The sequence below is a fragment of the Paramisgurnus dabryanus genome, chromosome 5 (assembly GCF_030506205.2).
Source record: "Paramisgurnus dabryanus chromosome 5, PD_genome_1.1, whole genome shotgun sequence".
Taxonomy (NCBI): Eukaryota; Metazoa; Chordata; class Actinopteri; order Cypriniformes; family Cobitidae; genus Paramisgurnus; species Paramisgurnus dabryanus.
The window spans coordinates 40,107,155-40,128,632 of record NC_133341.1 but is presented as its reverse complement, the minus strand read 5'-3'; the positions used below and the strand labels follow the sequence as shown (position 1 = coordinate 40,128,632).

General features: G+C 34.7%; 2 protein-coding genes and 1 long non-coding RNA gene across 4 annotated transcripts; all 3 read left to right on the top strand.

Moving 5' to 3' along the window:
* Window positions 1–1,008: 1,008 nt before the first annotated feature.
* On the top strand, window positions 1,009–10,423 carry pde9ab (phosphodiesterase 9ab). 2 transcript variants are annotated; one of them, XM_065284651.1, is made up of 20 exons: window positions 1,009–1,119; window positions 1,710–1,857; window positions 2,594–2,664; window positions 2,751–2,828; window positions 2,945–2,988; window positions 3,066–3,120; window positions 3,200–3,270; window positions 3,351–3,438; window positions 4,289–4,370; window positions 4,445–4,519; window positions 5,950–6,036; window positions 6,120–6,224; window positions 6,319–6,401; window positions 6,769–6,925; window positions 8,228–8,341; window positions 8,439–8,543; window positions 8,952–9,080; window positions 9,170–9,265; window positions 9,417–9,488; window positions 9,975–10,423. In XM_065284651.1, the coding sequence occupies exons 2-19, from the start codon at window positions 1,789–1,791 to the stop codon at window positions 9,465–9,467; spliced, it is 1,560 nt and encodes a 519-aa protein (XP_065140723.1). In that variant the 5' UTR covers window positions 1,009–1,119; window positions 1,710–1,788; the 3' UTR covers window positions 9,468–9,488; window positions 9,975–10,423. The 2 variants fall into 2 exon arrangements, with proteins under 2 accessions (XP_065140723.1, XP_065140724.1); XM_065284652.1 differs by lacking the exon at window positions 9,417–9,488.
* Window positions 10,424–13,376: 2,953 nt separating this feature from the next.
* oafb (OAF homolog b (Drosophila)) lies at window positions 13,377–18,035 on the top strand. Its single transcript, XM_065284127.2, has 4 exons — window positions 13,377–13,827; window positions 15,392–15,526; window positions 15,802–15,982; window positions 16,446–18,035. Exons 1-4 carry the CDS (start codon window positions 13,603–13,605, stop codon window positions 16,709–16,711), a joined length of 807 nt encoding a protein of 268 aa, XP_065140199.1. The 5' UTR covers window positions 13,377–13,602; the 3' UTR covers window positions 16,712–18,035.
* Window positions 18,036–18,575: 540 nt separating this feature from the next.
* On the top strand, window positions 18,576–19,342 carry LOC135774523 (uncharacterized). Its single transcript, XR_010543718.1, has 2 exons — window positions 18,576–18,606; window positions 18,665–19,342. It is a non-coding gene; the product is annotated as an uncharacterized lncRNA (long non-coding RNA).
* The last annotated feature ends 2,136 nt before the right edge of the window (window positions 19,343–21,478 follow it).

Here is a 21,478-nt window from a genome sequence, read left to right as displayed (position 1 = left end):
GTGCGTCCGATGAAACCGTCTATACCTGAGACTGTGACAACTAACCGCACTATGTAAAAATGTTTTCAATCCCAGCTATCAGTTAGGAGCTAGGAGTTGGTGACAGGTAACAGAGATTAAAATAATAAGGTTGATTTGGTGACTTACACACCCAACTCAGAAAATCGAAAAAAAAAAACATAAGATAAAGAAATTAACTTTCATGCCTTCAAACACTCTTTAACGCATCAAAACATTTCACAAACTCACAGGAGATCTTCTGACAGTATGAGAAAAAGACCAAAAGCACAGATGTGTACACCGCTCACCCCTACTGCATGCAATTGTGTAAACTTGGTGGTTTACTGGCATTATGCTTTCAGGGAAAAGATACAGCAAAATATAGAAAAATGCTTATAACTTCTTTTTATTAGATAGGTCTCATGATCATGTCAGTGAACTTTCTAGATTTGATGGGTCATACCAAATAGCCTGAGACAAAATTTGCCTGTCAGCCATTTTGAATTTAATAAAAAGTTTATTTTTCTACTTTGTCTTTAACTAACTAAATCATTGTGCAAAACAGGGTAACACTTTACAATAAGGTTGTATTAGTAAACATTAGGAAATGCATTAACTAACAACATGAACAAAATTGTTTTTCATCAAGTATTAATTCTTGATCATGTTAATTCATGGCGCATTATTTAATGTTAACAGTTACAATATCTGCTTTTATAAATGTATTAGTACATGCTAAACTAAGATTAATAAATGCTGCATTGTTGATTCATTGTTAGCTAATGCATTAACTAATTGTTAACAAATACAACCTTATTGTAAAGTGTTACCCAAAACAAACTTTGCAACTCATGACAAAAACTTTAAGTGATTCCTAAAAAAATATTTTATAGATCATGCTTGGATGCAGTTATAAAGATTGGGTTATAATAGATATGCATGTCACCTCCAAGCAGTAGATGACATGTAACACATAGTCAGCATTAATGCATTAGCCTAACAGTTCCTTGGCAACACTGGAGAGCAGGGGTGTGGGTGATAAAGAGCGGAGCTTAAAACCCCAGCATCCCTTCATCAGCATCTCTGTTAGCGGCCAGAGATTGAATGGCACCTGCTGAGGTAAGTCAGCACCTTTTATTTGCCTGCTGCTTACATCCAGTATTAATCTACACAAATGTTTTACAGCCATAAATCAAGTTCTTTGAAATTAGTAGTTGTACATAACTTGGACAGTCATTTGTATCTAAACAGATCGGAGACAGCTGAAGTATATACAGAGCAGAATAAATAAGACCATTACAATGGTATTTATAGGTATGCGTTTAAGTAAAATTATCATTTTTGTTTCACTCTGTCAACTACCGGCAATATTTTTGCAAGTTCTTAATTAACATTATGTTTTATTTGCATTTATTTACTGAGAATTTTAAATGGAGAAACTTGGTCAAAATAACAAAAATGACAATTTTTTTTCAGATTTTCAATAAAACAAGTTTAAAAACATTTCTCAACAACAAATTGCTAAGGTTTTTACATGTATTTTTGTATTTTGCATTGCTCTTGTCTTTTATATTTGCCGTTGTGTGGCTTTATGTCAAACACTGGACTAAAATGGTCCCAATCCATCTAGAAATAATGATTAAAGTCAAAACTGGAGTGGTCTCTTCATTTTGGCTGTATATTTGCTTAATTATACTTTATTTTTAAAGAGTACTTTGGTGGACCAGAACAGGACATTGGCTATAGATTGAGTATCTTGTTAAACCATCATCAACAACAGAGGTCATCATGGGGTCAAGTTCTTCATCCTATGCTCCCAAAACTATTTATCTGGATGTGGATGGAAAAGTGCAAAGAGTGAGTCTCAACTTTTTCAAATATAAAAAAGTTAGGAATATCAACTGATTTTATTTTTGTAATATGCATTCTCATAATAATAATAACAAAAAAGCATTAATTTAATTAAAGGGTTATCAGGTAGTTCATACATTTAAAATTAAATGTATTATTTTTACAAAGGCTTAAGTGTCTAAATATTTATTTGGGCCACTGTGTCACAAGTGCATAATAAATATTTGCATAATTTTTTTTAAGAATGCATGTAAATTCTCCAATATGAAATGTATTTAATAAATGAATTCAAATTTAAATGATGTCAGTAATTAAAAGTCTGCTTGTGAAATAGACAAAATGACAGGCACCTCTTTAAGACATCTACTTATGTTGAAAATATATATTGAGGGTCATTGTGGGTGACAGGTGATTTTGACACGAACAAGTACCTGTAACAGCTGCCAAGGGCAAACCGGTTGCCTTAGACCATTTATAAATTTAAGTACTGTGAACTTGAGTCATGTGCAATTATGCACTTATATTTAAGAAGTGTGAACTTAAATAAGTGCATAACTACATATGACTCAACTTGTTAAAGTTCACATTACTCAAATGTATGTGTTTTAAAACTAATGCAAACCGGTTTTACTTAAATGGTTTGAGTTGAGTTAACTTTTAGGTTTTACAGTGAACTTATTCAAGAACAAATAATACGTTTATTAACTTATTATGCAGTATTGATAAACTTTTGTGGTTTCAGGTGATTTTCAGTCGGCATTGTAGCCCGTGTGATATCAAGGAGCTTCTTTGTTCATCATCCAATATTGCCAGGTCAGCGTCCTCTCATATATAAACTTACTGTATGATGTGGCTCATCTATATTTGTGTGTGTTAAATTGTCGTTTATATCTTTCCAGAACCACAGCTATTCTTTTAATAGACAAAGAAGGAGCATTAATATCTATTGATCCCACCATGCCTGTAAACAATCCCAAGTAAGATATTAACATTATAAGGATTATAATACGAATCTGAATTATAAATTAAATTAATTGTTAATGAATAATCAAGAAACAGAATATGCATCTGCCTGCTTTTTCTTTGTTTCTAGCAACTTGTATAAAGTTGTACCCCATTCCACGAACCAGGGAGGAGGTATGGATAAAAATGATTAGTTTAGAAATATGACAATAACAGACTATATTAATAAATGCCCTTTATTCCCACTAAAGAAAAAGAAGACATGTTCCAGAACGTACTGTCGCAAGTGGCCGAGCAGTTCAGCAGGTGAGATGCTTGTCATATCCTATAACTATATGTAATTGTTGCAAAATACAGAATGAATGCGATGTGATTTCTGTTTCAGGGCCTTTAGAGTTAATGAGCTAAAGACTGAAGTGACCGACAGACTGGCCATGCTGGAAAAGAAAGTTGAATGTGAGCGATGCTGTCGTCTTATGTTGTGCATCTTTCTAAAGTGCTGCGAGCGTATAATCTGAATCTTTGTATTATAAAAGTGGAAGGACTGAAAGTGGTGGAAATTGAGAAGTGCAAGAACGATCTGAAGAAACTAAGGGATGAAATGACCTCTAGAGGAGGAGTGAGGTACAAGCACACACTGCTCCTATCATATTTGATTTACTTATTGCATTGTATTGTATTTTGCTTTATATAAAAAATAAGTACAAGTATACTAAATTAGTGAGCATTTCCCGGCTGAAGTCGTATGATTGATCAGTCATTGATTTCACATAGATTCAATCATGGCTTTACTTAGTTAAAGGAATAGTCTACTCATTTTCAATATTAAAATATGTTATTACCTTAACTAAGAAGAGTTGATACATCCCTCTATCATCTGTGTGCGTGCACGTAAGCGCTGGAGCGCGCTGGGACACTTCGATAGCATTTAGCTTAGCCCCATTCATTCAATGGTATCAAACAGAGATAAAGTTAGAAGTGACCAAACACATCAACGTTTTTCCTATTTAAGACGAGTAGTTATACGAGCAAGTTTGGTGGTACAAAATAAAACGTAGCGCTTTTCTAAGCGGATTTAATAGAGGAACTATATTGTATGGCGGAACAGCACTTTTGGGAGTACTTCAACTCGCCTGAAAAATCCGCTCCCCTTCTCCCTCTTATAATGGGAGAGGGAGGGTGTTACTGCGCCGAGTCGAAGTACTCCCAAAAGTGCTGTTCCGCCATACAATATAGTTCCTCTTTTAAATCTGCTTAGAAAATCGCTACGTTTTATTTTGAAAATGAGTAGACTATTCCTTTAATATTAAAGATATTAAGGTTATATTTTCACATAAAATGTTCTTTGAATTATGTATAGGATGAATTTACCTTAGCTGGGTTTCACAGGCAGTGTCATGTTTTATTTGAATGTGTTTTGTGTAAATACATATTGGCAATGTTAAATATCTACTGGCATATTTCTCATAACCAGAGTGAACTGCAACTGCAAATACAACTTTACAGATGATGGAAAGAAACTCTCTCCCAGACGAGACGTACCAAACTATCCAAAGGTAAAATCTTTCTGTTTTCTCAAAGCAAAATCAAATAAAATCAAGTAATCACGTTATGCATTTTCTGTTTGCAGTACACACTTTCTCAGGAGACCATAGAAACTTTAAAGAAGCCCACCTTTGATGTGTGGCATTGGGAACATAATGAGGTTTGTCATATTTTTACAGTATTTGTGTTAAATGTTGCTTTCATAAAATTATAGATTTTTATAAATTAAAGAAATAAAACGAGTGTGGACACATGAATTAGATTTTGTATTGGAATCATTTGATGTGAAATGTTTTAGTTGTAATTGAGAAGCACAAAACATCATCTGTATTATGAGAAACGATTGAGAAAAACTGCCCTTTTTTTCTATGATTTGTCTTTGTATAAAAACTTTAATAGCATAGGTTAGAGACACTAAAGTGTACACAATTACTAACTACACTGCAAAAAATGCCTTTCTTCGTACTTTTGTCCTAAAATTCTTAAATCAAGTTGCAATTTCTTGATAAGCAAAATGACCTAAAATACACCGCAAAAAATGATTTTCAAGAAAACAGGTTCTTAGTATTTTTGTCTTGATTTCAGTAAAAATATCTAAACATTCTTAAATTAAGATGCTTTCTTGATGAGAAAAACGACATAAGTCTAGTTTTTAGACCAAAAATATCAAATTTAAGTGATTTTGTGCATAAAACATTTTTCTTAAACATTAAATTCAAGAAAAAATCAAGAAAATTTAGCTTACCCTATTGGCAGATTTATTTTTTGCTTGTTTTGTGCACAAAATCGCTTAAATTTTATATTTTGGTCTAAAAACTAGACTTATTTTCTTGTGTCATTTTGCTCATCAAGAAAAAGCATCTTAATTTAATAATTTTTAGGTATTTTTACTGAAAACAAGACAAAAATACTAAGATTTTTTTTCTTGATAATCATTTTTTGCAGTGTAAGTCTAGTTTTTAGACCAAAAAAATTATGTGAATTTGTTCTTAAACACTTAATTCAAGAATTAATATTTTTTATGCTGTTGCTTGTTTTAAGCACAAATTAACATAAATTGATTATTTTTTTCTCTAATAACTAGATTTATTTTACATCTTACATCTTGATTTAATTGTTTTATATTTGTAATGAAAACAAGACAATATACTAAGTACACTGCAGAAAATGACTTTCTTACTTAGTATTTTTGTCTAGTTTTCAGTAGAAATATCTAAAAATTATTAAATCTAGATGTTTTTTCTTGATGAGCAAAATGACCTAAGAAAATAAGTCTAGTTTTTAGATAAAATGTATCAAATGTAAGTGAATTTGTGGATAAAACAAGCAACAACAAAAATCTGCCAATGGGGTAAACACATTTTTCTTGAATTTTTTTTAATTAAGTGTTTAAGAAAAAAGTTCAGGATTTTTTTACTTGTTTGATCCACAAGTTTACTTAAATTTATTTATTTGATTTTTTTGTCTTAAAACTAGACTTATGTTCTTAAGTTACTTTGCTCATCAAGAAAATGCATCTTGACTTAAACTTTTTTGTGCTTTAAACAAGACATACTAACTAAGAAACTCATTTTTTTGCATGTTTTACAGATGCTTAGCTGTTTGGAGTATATGTATCATGACCTTGGACTGGTTAAGGAGTTCAACATGAACCCAATAACTCTTAAGAGATGGCTGGTAAGAAAAAGTTGATATGCAAAAAAAAAAAAAAAAAACTGAAGTGAGTCACGTACCAATTACATTTCTCTGCTTAATAAAAGCTGGCAATTCAAGAAAATTATCGCGACAATCCCTTCCACAACTTCCGCCATTGCTTTTGTGTGAGCCAGATGATGTACGGTATGCTCCATTTGTGTAACCTTCAGGTGAGGTCACAGTGACACATTTCTGCATGCATGTTGTTAAGGATGTGCTTCTGTACGTTTGTCAGATAAACATGTTGCCTGCTTTTGTTCCCAGGAGAGGCTGACTATGACAGACATGTGTATTTTGATGACTGCAGCAGTGTGCCACGATCTGGACCACCCGGGATACAACAACACGTATGTCACTGACATATCCCACTTTACTAACCCACTTATAACACTTATTGTGTAATCACATGCAATCGTTTGACATTTTGGTTAGTTTTCTGAATAGTAGTCCCAAATAAGTTTTGGATACCTTTAAGTTCATGTTTGAATTGTAGTCCATTGATTTATGATCAAGAAACATTTATCAAGCAACACATCACAAATAAATAGATGTACCCTTTCAAATTAAGATAAATAATTAACACTTTGTAGTTGCAAAAACTTGAAACAGTAGAAACGGTAAACTTGCATCAATATAATTCATTATTTTAAAATATGATTTGTGTTGCATTTAATTTCAAACACTGTAATGGTGGACAATTTTTCCTACATTTAGGTATCAGATTAATGCTCGTACTGAGCTGGCTGTACGCTATAATGACATCTCCCCACTGGAGAACCATCATTGTGCTGTGGCCTTCCAGATCCTCTCCATGCCTGAATGCAACATATTTGCCAATGTAGAGCCGGACTCCTTCAAACAGATACGACAGGTATTTCAAACTGATTTGTCAGATCCACCTGATGTTTGTGAGATGCAGTCTTTACCCAAAGGCAAACTGTGTTGCATAAAATGATTTTTGAGAAGCAGGAGACGTCTTTGCATTTTAGTAGACAATTTTATCCAAAGACGTACAAAAGTTAGGTAACAATGAAACGATTCATACCATTGGAGGCAATTATATGTAAAGTGCTGCGATGCATTGCTTAAACAAATGTGGGGAACAAAGAAAATAGCTTTTACTATATTCTTAGCTTAACCAGAAAAAGTATTGACTTCCGTTAGGTGCTGTTGAATAACATGGTTTTGAATAACCAGCATGTAAATTAAATGTGGTAGTCTCACTTTCATCACCATTTAATGAATGGGTAATATTATAAACAGGTAAAACATTTTACAGGTTAAATAAAGTTAGATTTGATTTACATAAATGTTTGCTTTATAGTTAAAATCAACCAATCATCCATAATTGAATTTTATTAATTAATTCCGCCAAAGTTCAAATTTTTCAACTCAGGCTTCAGCCGCAAATTCCCGTAAAATGCACAAAAAGCACCATTTGCGTGTACCACGCTATGCGGTCAATTCTGTGCCGCGCCTCATTCGGGACATGAGACCTCCAGACGCGCGTCAATGCGTCTTCACATTGACTTAACATTGAAATCACTCGTGCTTCACGCCTCTACCGCGGCTGGTTGTAAACGCAGCATTAGAGTTCAAAGCAGATTAATCCAATACAAAAGTAATCCCCATGACTATATTGACATCTTGTGAAGCTAATCAATCATTTTTTGCAACAATCCCGCTCTATAATGGTGCTTAAAGGCAAAACTGCCACCAAAAATATCAGATCGCCTGAGGGTGAGTAAATAAACAGAAAATTTTCGTTTTTGGGTAAACTATTCCTTTAAAGAGACACTCCACTTGCTTATTTTTCAGCTCCCCTAGAGTTAAACATTTGATTTTTACCATTTTGGAATCCATTCAGCCAATCTCTGGGTCTAGCGGTACCACTTTTAGCATAAGCATAATAGCTTAGCATAATTCATTGAATCTGATTAGACCATTAGCATCACGCTAAAAAATAACCAAAGAGTTTCAATATTTTTCCTATTTAAAACTTTACTCTTTTGAAGTTACATGATGTACCGACGGAAAATAAAAAACGGTAAAAATCAAATGTTTAACTCTGGGGAGCTGGAAAATGAGCCTATTTTCAAAAAAAAGGGGAGTGTCTCTTTAAGTCACTTATATGAAACATATTATCCTTAACATATTTCTGTGCCTTCCTTAGGCAATCATTACTCTCATTCTGGCGACCGATATGGTCAGGCATGGAGAGATACTGGAAGCCTTCAAACAGAAAGTGGACAACTTTGACTTCACCAACGAAGAGCATGTCAAATGTGTATGTGTTTCTCATCTTTTCCTCTGGTTTACTACTTGGATTGCCTTTTAAATGCATTATTACTCATTACTCTTTACACAATTCTGTGTGGATACAGCTAAAGATGGTTATGATCAAGTGCTGTGACATCTCCAATGAAGTCAGACCTACTGAGGTGGCAGAACCATGGGTGGACTGTCTACTGGAGGAGTACTTTATGCAGGTATCTTCAGAGTGCTGTAGTAATTTAATGCGAGCCATGACAACGCTCAAGATAATTTTTTAAGCATGTTAATGGTCATCACAAGTCTTGGCAGAACTAGATGAAGACTTGCTACTGATAAAACACACATAGTGAGCATGCAAGTGATGCCACTGCAATATAATGCACAGTATTCCATAAACAGATCTAGGCAGGTGGAGCTCGGGGTGGAGGCGGGTGATTGTTAGATCTCTTTTATAGAGTTGCACCATACTGTTTACAGCGACCTAACAAGGTTTTTAAATATATATGTAGAAGAAGAATGCTTTGTCATTGGCTAAGGATATCAGTCAAAATTTTCGAAAACAGACTGTTCATGTATAAATATTAAGCAATATGACTTGACTGCTTTTTGGTTTGCTGTGGCAGAGCGACAGAGAGAAGTCAGAAGGTCTTCCCGTGGCTCCTTTTATGGATCGTGACAAAGTTACTAAGCCAACGGCACAAATTGGCTTCATTAAATTTGTCCTCATCCCAATGTTTGAGACTGTCATGAAGGTAATGAATTTAAATTATAAAGACTATACTGTGTGAGTTTTGGGGTTGGAATATGCAAGCATAACACCAAGGAGACCCTCTGCGTTAAGCTTTTTCCTCAGATTGAGGAGATCATGGTTCAGCCCTTGAGGGACTCGCGTGATCATTACGAAGAACTGAAACAAATAGATGATGCCATGTCAGAGGTAACAAGCTCTATGTGACTTAACATATGCAAAACTAACACTTCATCTCATCACGTCTAAACATCTTCTTGTTCAGAATACAAATTGGATTATTGTAGATGCTTTTGGGGCATTATTTTGGATAATGGGTTAATTGGTACTTTGCCCTCAGGCACAGAAGAAGAAAACAGAGAGCATGTCTTTGGGTGGAAAGAAGAAATAAACCATTTCTGCATCTTTTATGGTATGAGGGAATTTCACCTTATAAGTTAAACTCCTTATTCATGACCCTTTGAGACTGGGACGCTTTCGAAAATATTCATTAACCACACCATTCTAGAAGTTGTACATTATGAAACAGTAACAAACAAACCAAAATATTTAAATAGATATTTTGTATCCAATTTACTTATGTGGCAAATAAGTGTGTAATAAGGGAGATGAAGTGCAGGTTGTTATCATAAAATTAACCCAGACAGAGTGATCAGGATCCTGATGTGGAAAAGAAAGGACTTGTATCGTCCTGCCGGGGTTGAGATCAGTGTGCTTCTTTCTCACGTCACGTCGCTATCTATTGTGCTGTCATGTATAGATTTAGTGTCTTCCATTCATCACACCATTGCTGTCTTTATATACATTTGATAATTTTGTATATAACAGAAAAAATACACCAGTGTCTATATCACAACGGTTCCTAAGCCATCTCTCCTGTCCTGTTTTGTTTCCACAGGGATCTAAGGCTAATCCAACTTCCAGTTTCCTAAAACTGAGGACTTGAATTGTTTGGGTTCTCCAAGCATTCTATTTATGAAGGCGAGTGTTGGACCCCTTCCAAGGACAAGGCGAATACTTTGTTTATTTTGCTGGTGTAATTATTCTTCACTTGTATATTGGAATGAAGGATTGACTACAATTTTGAAAATGAGCTTTGAAAATGTATAGCTCGAGGATGTTGTTCAATACATGGCGTTATTTAAAACATTTTAGTTTTTTTTGTTGACATTTTTATCTTTGGAATTGTGAATTTCAGAGGAGCTTAATTAACCAACGTACGGTTTACTGTATACTAAAAACTGTATTTGCATACAGCAGTTATACTGGAGATAGAAAGGTGTTTAACCATTCTTAAAGGAATAGTCAGTTTTCTTAAAAGAAAAATCCAGATAATTTACTCACCACCATGTCATCCAAAATGTTGATGTCTTTCTTTGTTCATTCGAGAAGAAATTATGTTTTTTGAGGAAAACATTGCATTTTCATTTTAATGGACTTTAATAGACACCAACACTCAACACTTAACTCAACACTTAACAGTTTTTTTCAACAGAGTTTCAAAGGACTCTAAATGATCCCAAACGAGGCATAAGGGTCTTATCTAGCAAAACGATTGTCATTCTTGACAAGAAAAATAAAAAATATGTACTTTTAAACCACAACTTTTCGTCTAGATCCCACGCAATACGTCATGACGTCAAGAGGTCACAGAGGACGAACGCGAAACTCCGCCCCAGTGTTTACAAGTGTGTTGAAAGAGGACCGTTCCTACGTTGTTGTATGTCGAATGATACAAATTAATGTCTTTGTGTCAGTTTATTGTTTACAATGCTCCGCAAATGTGCGTTTTATATATGTAACACGTGACCTCCCTATACGTCACTATGCATTTACGTTAGGTCGCGCTGGACCGGACCTAGACAAAAAGTTGTGGTTTAAAAGAGCATATTTTTTATTTTTCTTGTCAAAAATGACAATCGTTTCGCTAGATAAGACCCGTATGCCTCGTTTGGGATCGTTTAGAGTCCTTTGAAACTCCGTTGAAAAAAACTGTTAAGTGTTGAGTTAAGTATTAAATGTTGGGCTCTATTAAAGTCCATTAAAATGAGAAAAATCCTGCAATGTTTTCCTCAAAAAACATAATTTCTTCTCGACTGAACAAAGAAAGACATCAAAATTTTGGATGACATGGTGGTGAGTAAATTCTTTTAAGAAAATGGACTATTCCTTTAAGATTCCTAAAGTGAACATAAACCATTTAAGAGCAAACCAATAAAATATATTGTAAAGTTGATGTTGCGTTCCATAATATCTTGTATTAAATTGGACATATCATGAAAATCAGATTTTTCCATGTTTAAGTGCTATAATTGGGTCCCCAGTGCTTTTATCAACCTGCAAAACATGTAACTTAGTTTTGGTAAACCATTCTCTGCAAGCATGTGAAAAAATAGCTCATTGAAATTTGGCTCCCCTTGTGATGTCAGAAGGGGATAACACCGCCCCTTAATCTGCACACCCAAAAATGGCACATTTTTGTTCACACCTATAAAGTGGCTTTTTAACGTGTTATAATAAATTATATGGAACTTCACATACTCTGAGGACACCAAAGATTTATTTGACATTTTAAAAAAGTCTTGTGAAATGTCCTCTTTAAAGGAGAATTAACTGACAGCAATATAATGAAAGCAATAAAACATTGATTTTGAAACATCTTTAAAATATGTGTTTTTGTGTGGTCAATTTAAGAAAAGCATATGTCTGAGACACCTGTATATAAGTGCACGTGTTTTTGAATGTTAAACGTCCACTGCAGGTGAGTTGTACATTGATAGTAGGACACTGCTCTCTTTACCACACAACCAGGGTTGGCCATCATTCACAAGGGCTTTAAGGGGCAGTTTTCTGGACAGGGTTTAGAAAATCCACGATTAGGCCATAGTTATATTAGGACACAGAAGTTTTTACAAACAGTCCTTAGAAAAGAAACATTACTGATGTGCATATCGAGGCAATCTGGATTTTTCACAGATTATTTTTCATCTCACAAACCAACAGAATAGAAAAAATCTTGTAAAAGCTCTTCCCACAGTGCAAATAAGCAATAAAATGTGATAATAATTAAAAAAATCATTCTAACCTTAAGTATGTTGTTAATTATAAGTACTTAAAGCCAAATAGAAAATAGGCAAATAGGTAAATGTTTACTTGAACATCACAGATGGGCTTATGCAAGCGGCTCAATGGGAACATACAGACTTGACCACGTTTACAACCCTTTTCTTCATCATGACATTCCCATACTTTATTTAGAGAGGCTTCCTTTATAATAGGGCCTAAAATAAGCTGGGTTTCAATTTACTTTTTTAATGTAATGTAAAGTAGAAATTAAATGCTATATTTCCTATTAAACTGTGAAAGAGGACATGTAACGTAACTTCATGCATAGACAAATATGGTTGGTACAAAATTAACCAATATAGTTTTAATAAAGTCTCGTAAGGGGGCGTGCACACCAAAGCTTTTACGCCGGCGGCTGGTGTATGTTTTCAATTGTTTCCAATGGAAGCGCGGCGTTCGGCGGTTTTCCCAGGGTCACCGCTAAGTGTCGAGAGTTGAAAAATATTAAAACTTTAGGTAAATATTTGGGCATTCGGCAGAAAAAAGCTGGCAGTCAAGATACGCATTTGTTGTGCAATACATGTGCCAAATTTTGCATGCATATGAAATGCCAGTCCTTCCCACTCCGCATTTTGTGTTGTTTTATGTATTGGTTTTTTAAACCATTGTCGCTTGGGTTTGGGATTTGCTTTAGGATATCATATAATATATCGCTTTCTGCATGTTTTGGTCTAATTTTAAACCATGGTCACTTGGAGTTGGGGTTAGAATTTGGGGTTTGGATGTCATTCTATGTAACAAAAAGTTGTTTTAACCCCAAACCCAAGCGACAATGGTTAAATAAAACACAAAAAATGGAATTTGGCACGTGTATTGCACACCTTTTGCTATTTATACACAAATCATGAGAATGGGCTGGCTGAACTGTGGTTACTTTAGTAAAACCATGGTTAATTTTCTTAAGGATATCTGCTTTTTGGACTCTTCAAGAACTGTGGACCGGCATTTTATGAATCACCAGAAAGCAGTTTTAGCTAAAAAAAAATCTTCTTTAATGTCCTACTGGTGAATAAAAAGTCACCTAGCCTACATCTTGGATATTCTTGTGGTAAGTAAATTAACAGCAAATTTTCATTATTCCGTAAACTTGGCTTTATTGAAGTGAGGCACTGTGTCTTTAAGATGTGGCCCCCATGCAGTGCTGGGGGAACCCGAGGCGAGAAGTTCAGAGGAAGTGACGGGAAACAAGAGGAGCGTCAAGAGTTAAGTTTAACCAACAACAAAAAATCCTTTCAAGCGCATTCCTGTTTCCCCAGTTGCTTATGTGACACATTTGGTACGAGGCGCAGATGGAAATGAAAGTCATTAGTTCTCCTAACAGGAACTTCCACTCGCTGTTCGCCGGTTTATCACTTTGAATAAATCATTCACAGCGCCGTTATGTCCCTTTGTTGTGTGAAATGATCTCGAGGGTCGTTTGTAATGTACGCAAGTTTGCCATTCCCGTCGTGTTTACGGTGTTATTATCGCTAAGCGTTTGTTCAGAGTTGAGGGTGCTCGTTCGTCTGAATGATGGGAAAATAACCGAGGAGATCTTAGAGGCAGACAGTGAGAAAGACATCATAAAAGTCGAGTTCAAACAGGGAGACGGGACTCTCATCACATTCCTGTCTGATTTCAAGCGTGTGAGTAACTTAAAAACGCAACAAAATGCAATTTAGTTGAAAAAATATGCAAAACTGAAATATAACGTGCCCAAGAATGTACAGTTTCTGCATTTTCACAATGTGTTTACAAGAACTTTTTAATGCTGTTCACGCAGAAAAAAATAGCACGGTTTTGGCAGGTTACTTCAGTATGCCATAAAAATGCTGTCATTTTAGATGAATGTATCATGATTTTGAAACATGAAAAACATTTGACTAAATTGCTTAAACTTTGACTATCAAAGTTAGTCTTGTTATCTGGTTTGATCTGGTTCAAGAACTAAGCCAAGTAAAAGTTTTTAATAAATAACACATTATAAATTAGTTATTATACCACGGGTCTGTTGAATGCTTTGTTCTGATTGGTTAAAAAATGTTCCGTAGGTGTTGATTATTTTTCTGTAAATAATTAAGGCACGCCTAACCTGTCAAATGTTTTAAAATAACCACCAAACCGTGGTATAATATACTGTAGTATATGTGTACTGTACTATAATATACACCTAAAGAATATCGGCCGATATATCGTTATCAGTCTTTTTTTACTCCCTAATATCTGTATCGGCTGAAAAAACCTACCCAGTCTCACAAAGTTTCGCGATATAGTCACTTATTTTTTTATTCTTTTTTTCGTGATATTATCATGAATTTCTGCGTTTCTTCGTGATCATATAACGAATTCCTGTTTTCGTGTGATTATCACGTTTTGGTTACTCAACTGCTTTTTCCTATTTTTAAACCATTGTCGCTTCGGTTTAGGGTTAGATTTGGTGCTTGCATTAGAATGTCACTTTATACATTGGTTTATACTATTTTTTCTGATTTATTTTTTTTATATGTCGCCTGGCGTTAGGGTAAAGAGCGATTTATAGTCGTGCGTAGGTCCTACGGCGTAGCATCGACGGCGTAGGTTCCGCATCGGTTTTCATTTATACTTGTGCGTCGCCGTCCGCGTCGACGTGCAAACACACGTAGGACCTACGCACGACTATAAATCGCCCTTTAGAGTTGGGTTTGGGTAGGGATGTCATTTTATGTAAATCTAACCCTAAACCGAAGCGACAATGGTAAGAAAATAGGACAAAACAGTTGAGTAACCAATACGTGATAATCACACGAAAACAGGAATTCGTTATACGATCACGAAAAACGCGGAAAGTCGTGATAATATCACGAAAAAAGAATCAAAAAAATACGGGACTATATAACGAAATTTCGTGAGACTGGGCTGGAAAAACGCATATCGCTCGAGCTCTAGTTTCTTAAAAGGTAACATCGCCATCTACTGACCTGACATACTTAATACAGCGGATTAGTGTAAATGCAGATCTTTTTGACAGCGTTGTTGTGTGTAAATAAATTAGTTTTTTCCATCATTGTCGTGATGTTTGTTTGTTTACACAATTAAATTAGTATATCCGTTTTAATTAATAGATAAAAAACATACACTTTAGTCTTGCAAAGTCTAATTTCTTTTACACATTGAAATGTATTGTTTCCTCATGCTTGTGTCTCTAAAGCACATCTTATTTGTTTCAAACAGCATGTGAAGATTTTTCGTGCATTGGTCCTCGGGGAGCCAGAGAGAGGTCAGATACAGTATCAGGCCCTGTGCTTCATCTCCCGATTGGATCATGGAGAGCTCATTCCCAGTCAAGCCATGGCCCGACTCAGACAGGTAAAAATTCAAATAATTTTAAAGCACAATAGACCACCATGCTGACATTCATAGACCAGCATCAATATTTACCAGAGTGCTTTATGTTGGTTAATCCTGGTTTGGTTGTGATCTAACCAGTAGATCTGGTTAAGATACTGTAATTAAGCAGCCTGGAGAGGACACCAACATATCAGCATTCTGTGCTAGGGGACCAGCATCCAAAACAGGAGTCGGCAGAGCAAAAAATTTGCTTTAATGATTTCATTTTAATTTTAATTTTGTGAACCCAACAGAAAAACCCTCATGTGGTGCGGAGTGCAGAGGAAGTGTATGGAGTGGAACGGCTCAGTATGAACGCGGTGGTCAATATGAGTATTTCATGGCACCTGAGTACTCACATCCGAAATGTCTGCAGGGAAGCACAGGACCTCGTGTACACGCGGGAGCAAGATGTCAAGCACTGGCTGGACAGAGGTCATTTTAACATAACACAGTATGCATGGTTTCTCAGTAAACAGTGGTACCGTGGCCTGTGTTTTAAACATTTGTAGCTAGGTATATTTTTATAGAAAATGTAAAATTGCCATCATTTATTTTTCCTCATGCCGTTCTTTTTAAACAATGCCTGAGCTGTTTTTTCCCAAGCAGTGGAAGTCAGTTGTAATCAAAGTTTGTTATTTTAGTTGTTCAAATATTTTCTTTTGTGTGTTTTTTTAGTAGAAGAAGGTAAGCCATATGGGTTTGAAACAGCATGAAATAACAACAACTATTTCTTTAACAGTAACACAGTAATTTCACATGAAATGCATTATTAATTCAGCACATAGTAAGTTATTATGGAGGTACACAAAGTGCATTGTTTGCTGAGGATAACCCAACAGTTGATATGCTTCGTACTGAAAAATGCATTTTGTCATTGAGTCTGTTTGCTTTACAGGGGTCGAGGGCTCAATATTTAAGGTGCTTCCACAGACTCTGGATGTCAATGGCTTACAGAGCTGCAAGTCCACAACCGACCCATGGCAGCCCTGTGCCTGCAGTTACAAGTTAAACCTGGAGTGGTTCCCGTGCCAGCTTAAGTACTGTCGGGGTCAGGGGTCAAGTCCCTACAAGTGTGGCATTAAGAGTTGCAGCAAAGGCTACCAGTTTGACTTCTACACACCTCATAAACAGTTGTGCCTTTGGGACGAAGACTCTCAGTAGTAGATATGACGAAAAGAAGATTATGTCTCAAATGGTACTTTTTAGAGGAAAAAATGGAGGTACTTAAACAGAAACAAATGTCTTTATATACAGTGTTGGGGAAAGTTACTTTTAAAAGTAATGCATTACAATATTAAGTTACTCCCAAAAAAAGTAACTAATTGCGTTACTTAGTTACTTTTCATGGAAAGTAATGCTTACGTTACTTTTGCGTTACTTTTTCTTGGCTGAGGCGTGATCTTTTTCAGCCATTGCAGGTGTTTTTATGACTGAAAAGTTTTGCATTCAGAAATTGCATATTTCATCACAAAAATGTCGAGCTCTGGCCACCCATCTTAGTTTCTGACTCAAACTGTTCTCACACAGGCATAAGTGACTACATTTAGTTTAATTCAGTACATAATTTTTTTAATCAAATTAATTAAACAAAAAAAAGTAACTTGATAGTTTCAAGTAAATGAAATATTAATGTGTACATTTATAAAGTAATGCGTTACTTTACTCGTTACTTTAGAAAAGTAACTCCCAACACTGTTTATATCTGTATTTGCTTTACAGAAAAAATACATTTGAGTTTTACATGAAAATCACACACATTTCACATGTTATTACACAAGTTTTTGTGTATGTGAAATTAAGGTGGGTTTTCTGTAAACTGTACTTAATCGCATACTGTATTTGTGAATAAAACAATGGTATTATCTCATTCCCCGCCAGCCTTTTTTTAAAACGTTGCCCGCCAGCAGTTTTTGCGATTTTTACAAAATGCCTCGCAGGAAAATGTTCTTCTATAAATATATAAACATACAAATATATCAAATGAAAGAACAGACCCTCTGCTTTCAAACAAACAAAACAGGAAAAACGTTTCATCCATCTCCATTTGTTCTCTTTTTATAACCTCTTTAATATAGGTAGGCTTCTTGAGCAAAAAGCTTTAATAATTGTATTTTTGTAAGGGAATTTTGTTAGAGATCAGATTCAGAACGATTATCAAAACATACACAGAGTTTAAAATGTTGTTGAAGTAGTGTTTGCCTTCGTTTTTTATAAATTGTGTAAGAGCGCTATCTAGTGGATAGTAGCGGAATTACAGATTACCGTAAAAACTTGCCAGGAAAGCGTCATTGGCAGGAAAATGTTTTCTCTTAATTGATGAGATAACTCGTCAATAGTGGGGAAAGACTTATAAAAGCAAAGAGATTAGATTATACAGAAATATTTACTTTGGATACAATTTGGATAAGAATATTAAAGGGACACTCCGCTTTTTTTGAAAATATGCTCATTTTCCAGCTCCCCTAGAGGTAAACAATTGATTTTTACCATTTTGGAATCCATTCAGCAGATCTCCAGGTCTGGCGCTAGCACTTTTATCATTGCTTAGCACAATTCATTGAATCTGATTAGACCATTAGCATCGTGCTAAAAATAACCAAAGAGTTTAGATATCTTCTGTAGTTACATCATCTACTAAGACCAACGGAAAATTTAAAGTTGCGATATTCTAAGCAGATAATGGCTAGGAACTATACTCTTATTCTGGCGTAATAATCAAGTACTCTTCAAAAAGGGAAAATAGTCCCCTTGGTTATTTTTGGGCATTACGCCTGCTGCAGCCATGTTACAGCAGCAAAGTCCTTGATTATTACGCCAGAATGAGAGCATAGTTTCTAGCCATATCTGCCTAGAAAATCACAACTTTTAATTTTCCGTCAGTCTGAGTACATGATGTAACTACAAAAGAGTCAAGTTTTAAATAGGAAAAATATCAAAACTCTTCAGTAATTTTTTTGCGTGATGCTAATGGTCTAATCAGATTCAATGGATTGTGCTAAGCAATGCTAAAAGTGCTAGCACCAGACCCGGAGATCAGCTGAATAGATTCCAAAACGGTAAAAATCAAATGTTTAACTCTTGGGGAGCTGGGAAATAAGCATATTTTCAAAAAAGTGAAGTGTCCCTTTAACTTGAACAAGCAACTTAACATTTTGTCTTAACAGGGAACAAACTCAGAAGTCTAACATTACCCAACAGTTTTTGTGGTTAACAGAAAGCATTTTAATATGAATGAAAGGATGTATATTTGATCTTATTTGGTCTTCTCTTTTATAGTTTTGGCCACCACCACAGTGGTACCCTAGGGCAGAACATGGTGTTGTTAAGTGGTTGAGTCATAGGTTTAGTTTTACCTTAGGGCAGCTTTGATTCTCTTTAGTTTTTACATTGTTGACTTTGACGTGAAATATTTAAATGTTAAGTTATAGCTTTCCATAGCATCCCTTATGTTAAGGATTTAATCTGTATAAAGTATTCAGATCCTAATGGTTTGAAAGGTTATTTCCTTCACAATGTGATTTCTGAATGTCTCTTGTAGTTGTACTAGTATATAAGCTTACATTTATAACGCGGTTACTTCACATTTTTATTACACGGTTCTATTATTTGCCTTTGTTTCCTAACTAAACACCAATATCTGTGTTGTGATTCTGAACACTTTTTTAAATAAATATACACATGCAATACTGTTGAACCTCTTAAAACCTATAGTAAAGTTAATGCTTTGATTGTTTACAATTACAATGTCATACACATTTTCTGAAAATGAGCACCTTAAACACTATCGCTGAACCTATTGTGATGTCTGATTATTTGTTCATCTCATTGTTTACTAGGTTGCTTTCTATAGCCATGACTAATCTAATTTACATTTCAGTTGCAATTGTTTCGGTTTGTAATGCACAATATGAACTTGGGCTCCTCCGTGGATTTTTGGATGATCCTGCTTAGTATTCATTTCATTGTTAAGGTTTAATTTGCTGCACTTTTACATAATATTTGTACTGTTTAGTAGTGACAATACATTATTTTATTTGACTGTATCACTGCCGTATCATTTTTAAATTTCTTTATTATATGTGTATTTTTGTACAAATTAGATTTTTCTTGTAGCATGTAAAAAGATTAAAACGAGTGAGAGGTTAATGTGCAGTTAATATTTTACATGTTATGATATAAATGCTCAGGGAAGATGAAATTAAACAAGCTCATTTTACTGTCAGTATTTTTAAACACATGGTATTTATTAAATAAAGTCATCCTCACACACAATTGTTTGTAAATGTTTTTTTGTGTGCCTATCTGTTTTAACCATTACTGTCTGCATACAAACCACAAATATAAGATATTGCCCTCTGGTGTACGTTTTGTGTAATGTGACAGTAAGAAAGGTAGTTTTTAGGTGTGTTCTACTACATGCGATCAAAGTACCGCGAGAACAAATGAAAAGCACAGCTTTTGAATCACTCTCGCGATACTTCGATGTCATACGTTGATCGGTCTGCGCAGCACCGCATGAAGTCGACCACTTGAAACAAGGTGGAACATCATTCGGTAACGTAATATGGATTATTTAAAAACACTACAATATTTGTTAACATTAGTAAATACATAAGCTAACATGAACTAGCAATGCCAATGTAGTAATCTTTGTTAATGCCTACATGTTAGTTCAATTAGCATTAACTAATGTTAACGGCTTCTGATTTTAAAAATGTATTGATATGATGAAATTAGCGTCAATATCTATAGACTAAATGTTAATGAAGTATTGTTTACTGTTAACCTCATTGTAGTTGTAGTGATTTTTCAATATAACCAGAAACGAACCCCATGCACGCGCTAACCGGTTATAACTTTGTACGATTCAGTTGTAGTCACAAAGCTGTAGTAGTGAAACAGACACTATAATGTGAACTTAATGAATTTTGCTAAATGCAATATTAAAGAAACCATGATTTTTAAGTTCGACATCCACGTGCCACGAAATCTTCTAAAAAGCGGGAAAAGCAGTGACCTCATGTGGCACGATCACAACTAGAAAACACAAAATTAAGTACATTAAAGGAATAGTTCACCCAAAAATTAAAATTCTATCATCATTTACTCATTCTCATGTTCTTACAAACTTGTATACATTTATTTGTTCTGATGAACACAAAGGAAGATATTTTGAGGAATGTTCATGAGCCCCATTCACTTCCATTGTATTATTTTTTCTATTATGGAAGTGAACGGACTCACGAACGTTTTGGTTACAAACATACCTCAAAATATCTTCTTTCGGGTTCATCAGAACAAAGACATTTATAAAAGGTTGTAAGAAGTATTTAACACAATAATTTTCATTTTTGGATAAACTATCACATTAATTTTAAATTAATACACATATTTTTGTATACTATATACATTAATTTAACGTAAACCAATATGACAAACCAACATGCAACGTTAGAAAGTTATTATTCTGTTCATAGAATTAATTTTATTTATTTATTATTAAAAAAATGTCATTGATTGACATAATCAAACAGCTTTTATATACTTTAATGTATACATCTAGAATTCATAAACCAGAAGACTACGCTCATAGACAGCCTTGCTGTTTATCTATCCATGAACATTTGCAAAATCCCACAGAACATTACCTCAGCTAATTTGTCAACACATCTGTTGTGCAATGAACTGTAACAATTGTAATGCCAGAATAACACCCCCGTTTCGAGAAAAGTGACTTAAAAATGACTTTTTACAACATGGTGGCACTTTGGAAAAACATATGTAAAATGACTTAAGCCTCTTTCTTTTCATAATGGATGATAACCGTAATGCTAGCATTTACATACGCATGGTGCAGTATATCTGAACGAATTCAGTTTACCATGTTGAACCAAAGACTACGCACACTAAAGTTTGCCAGTGAACACA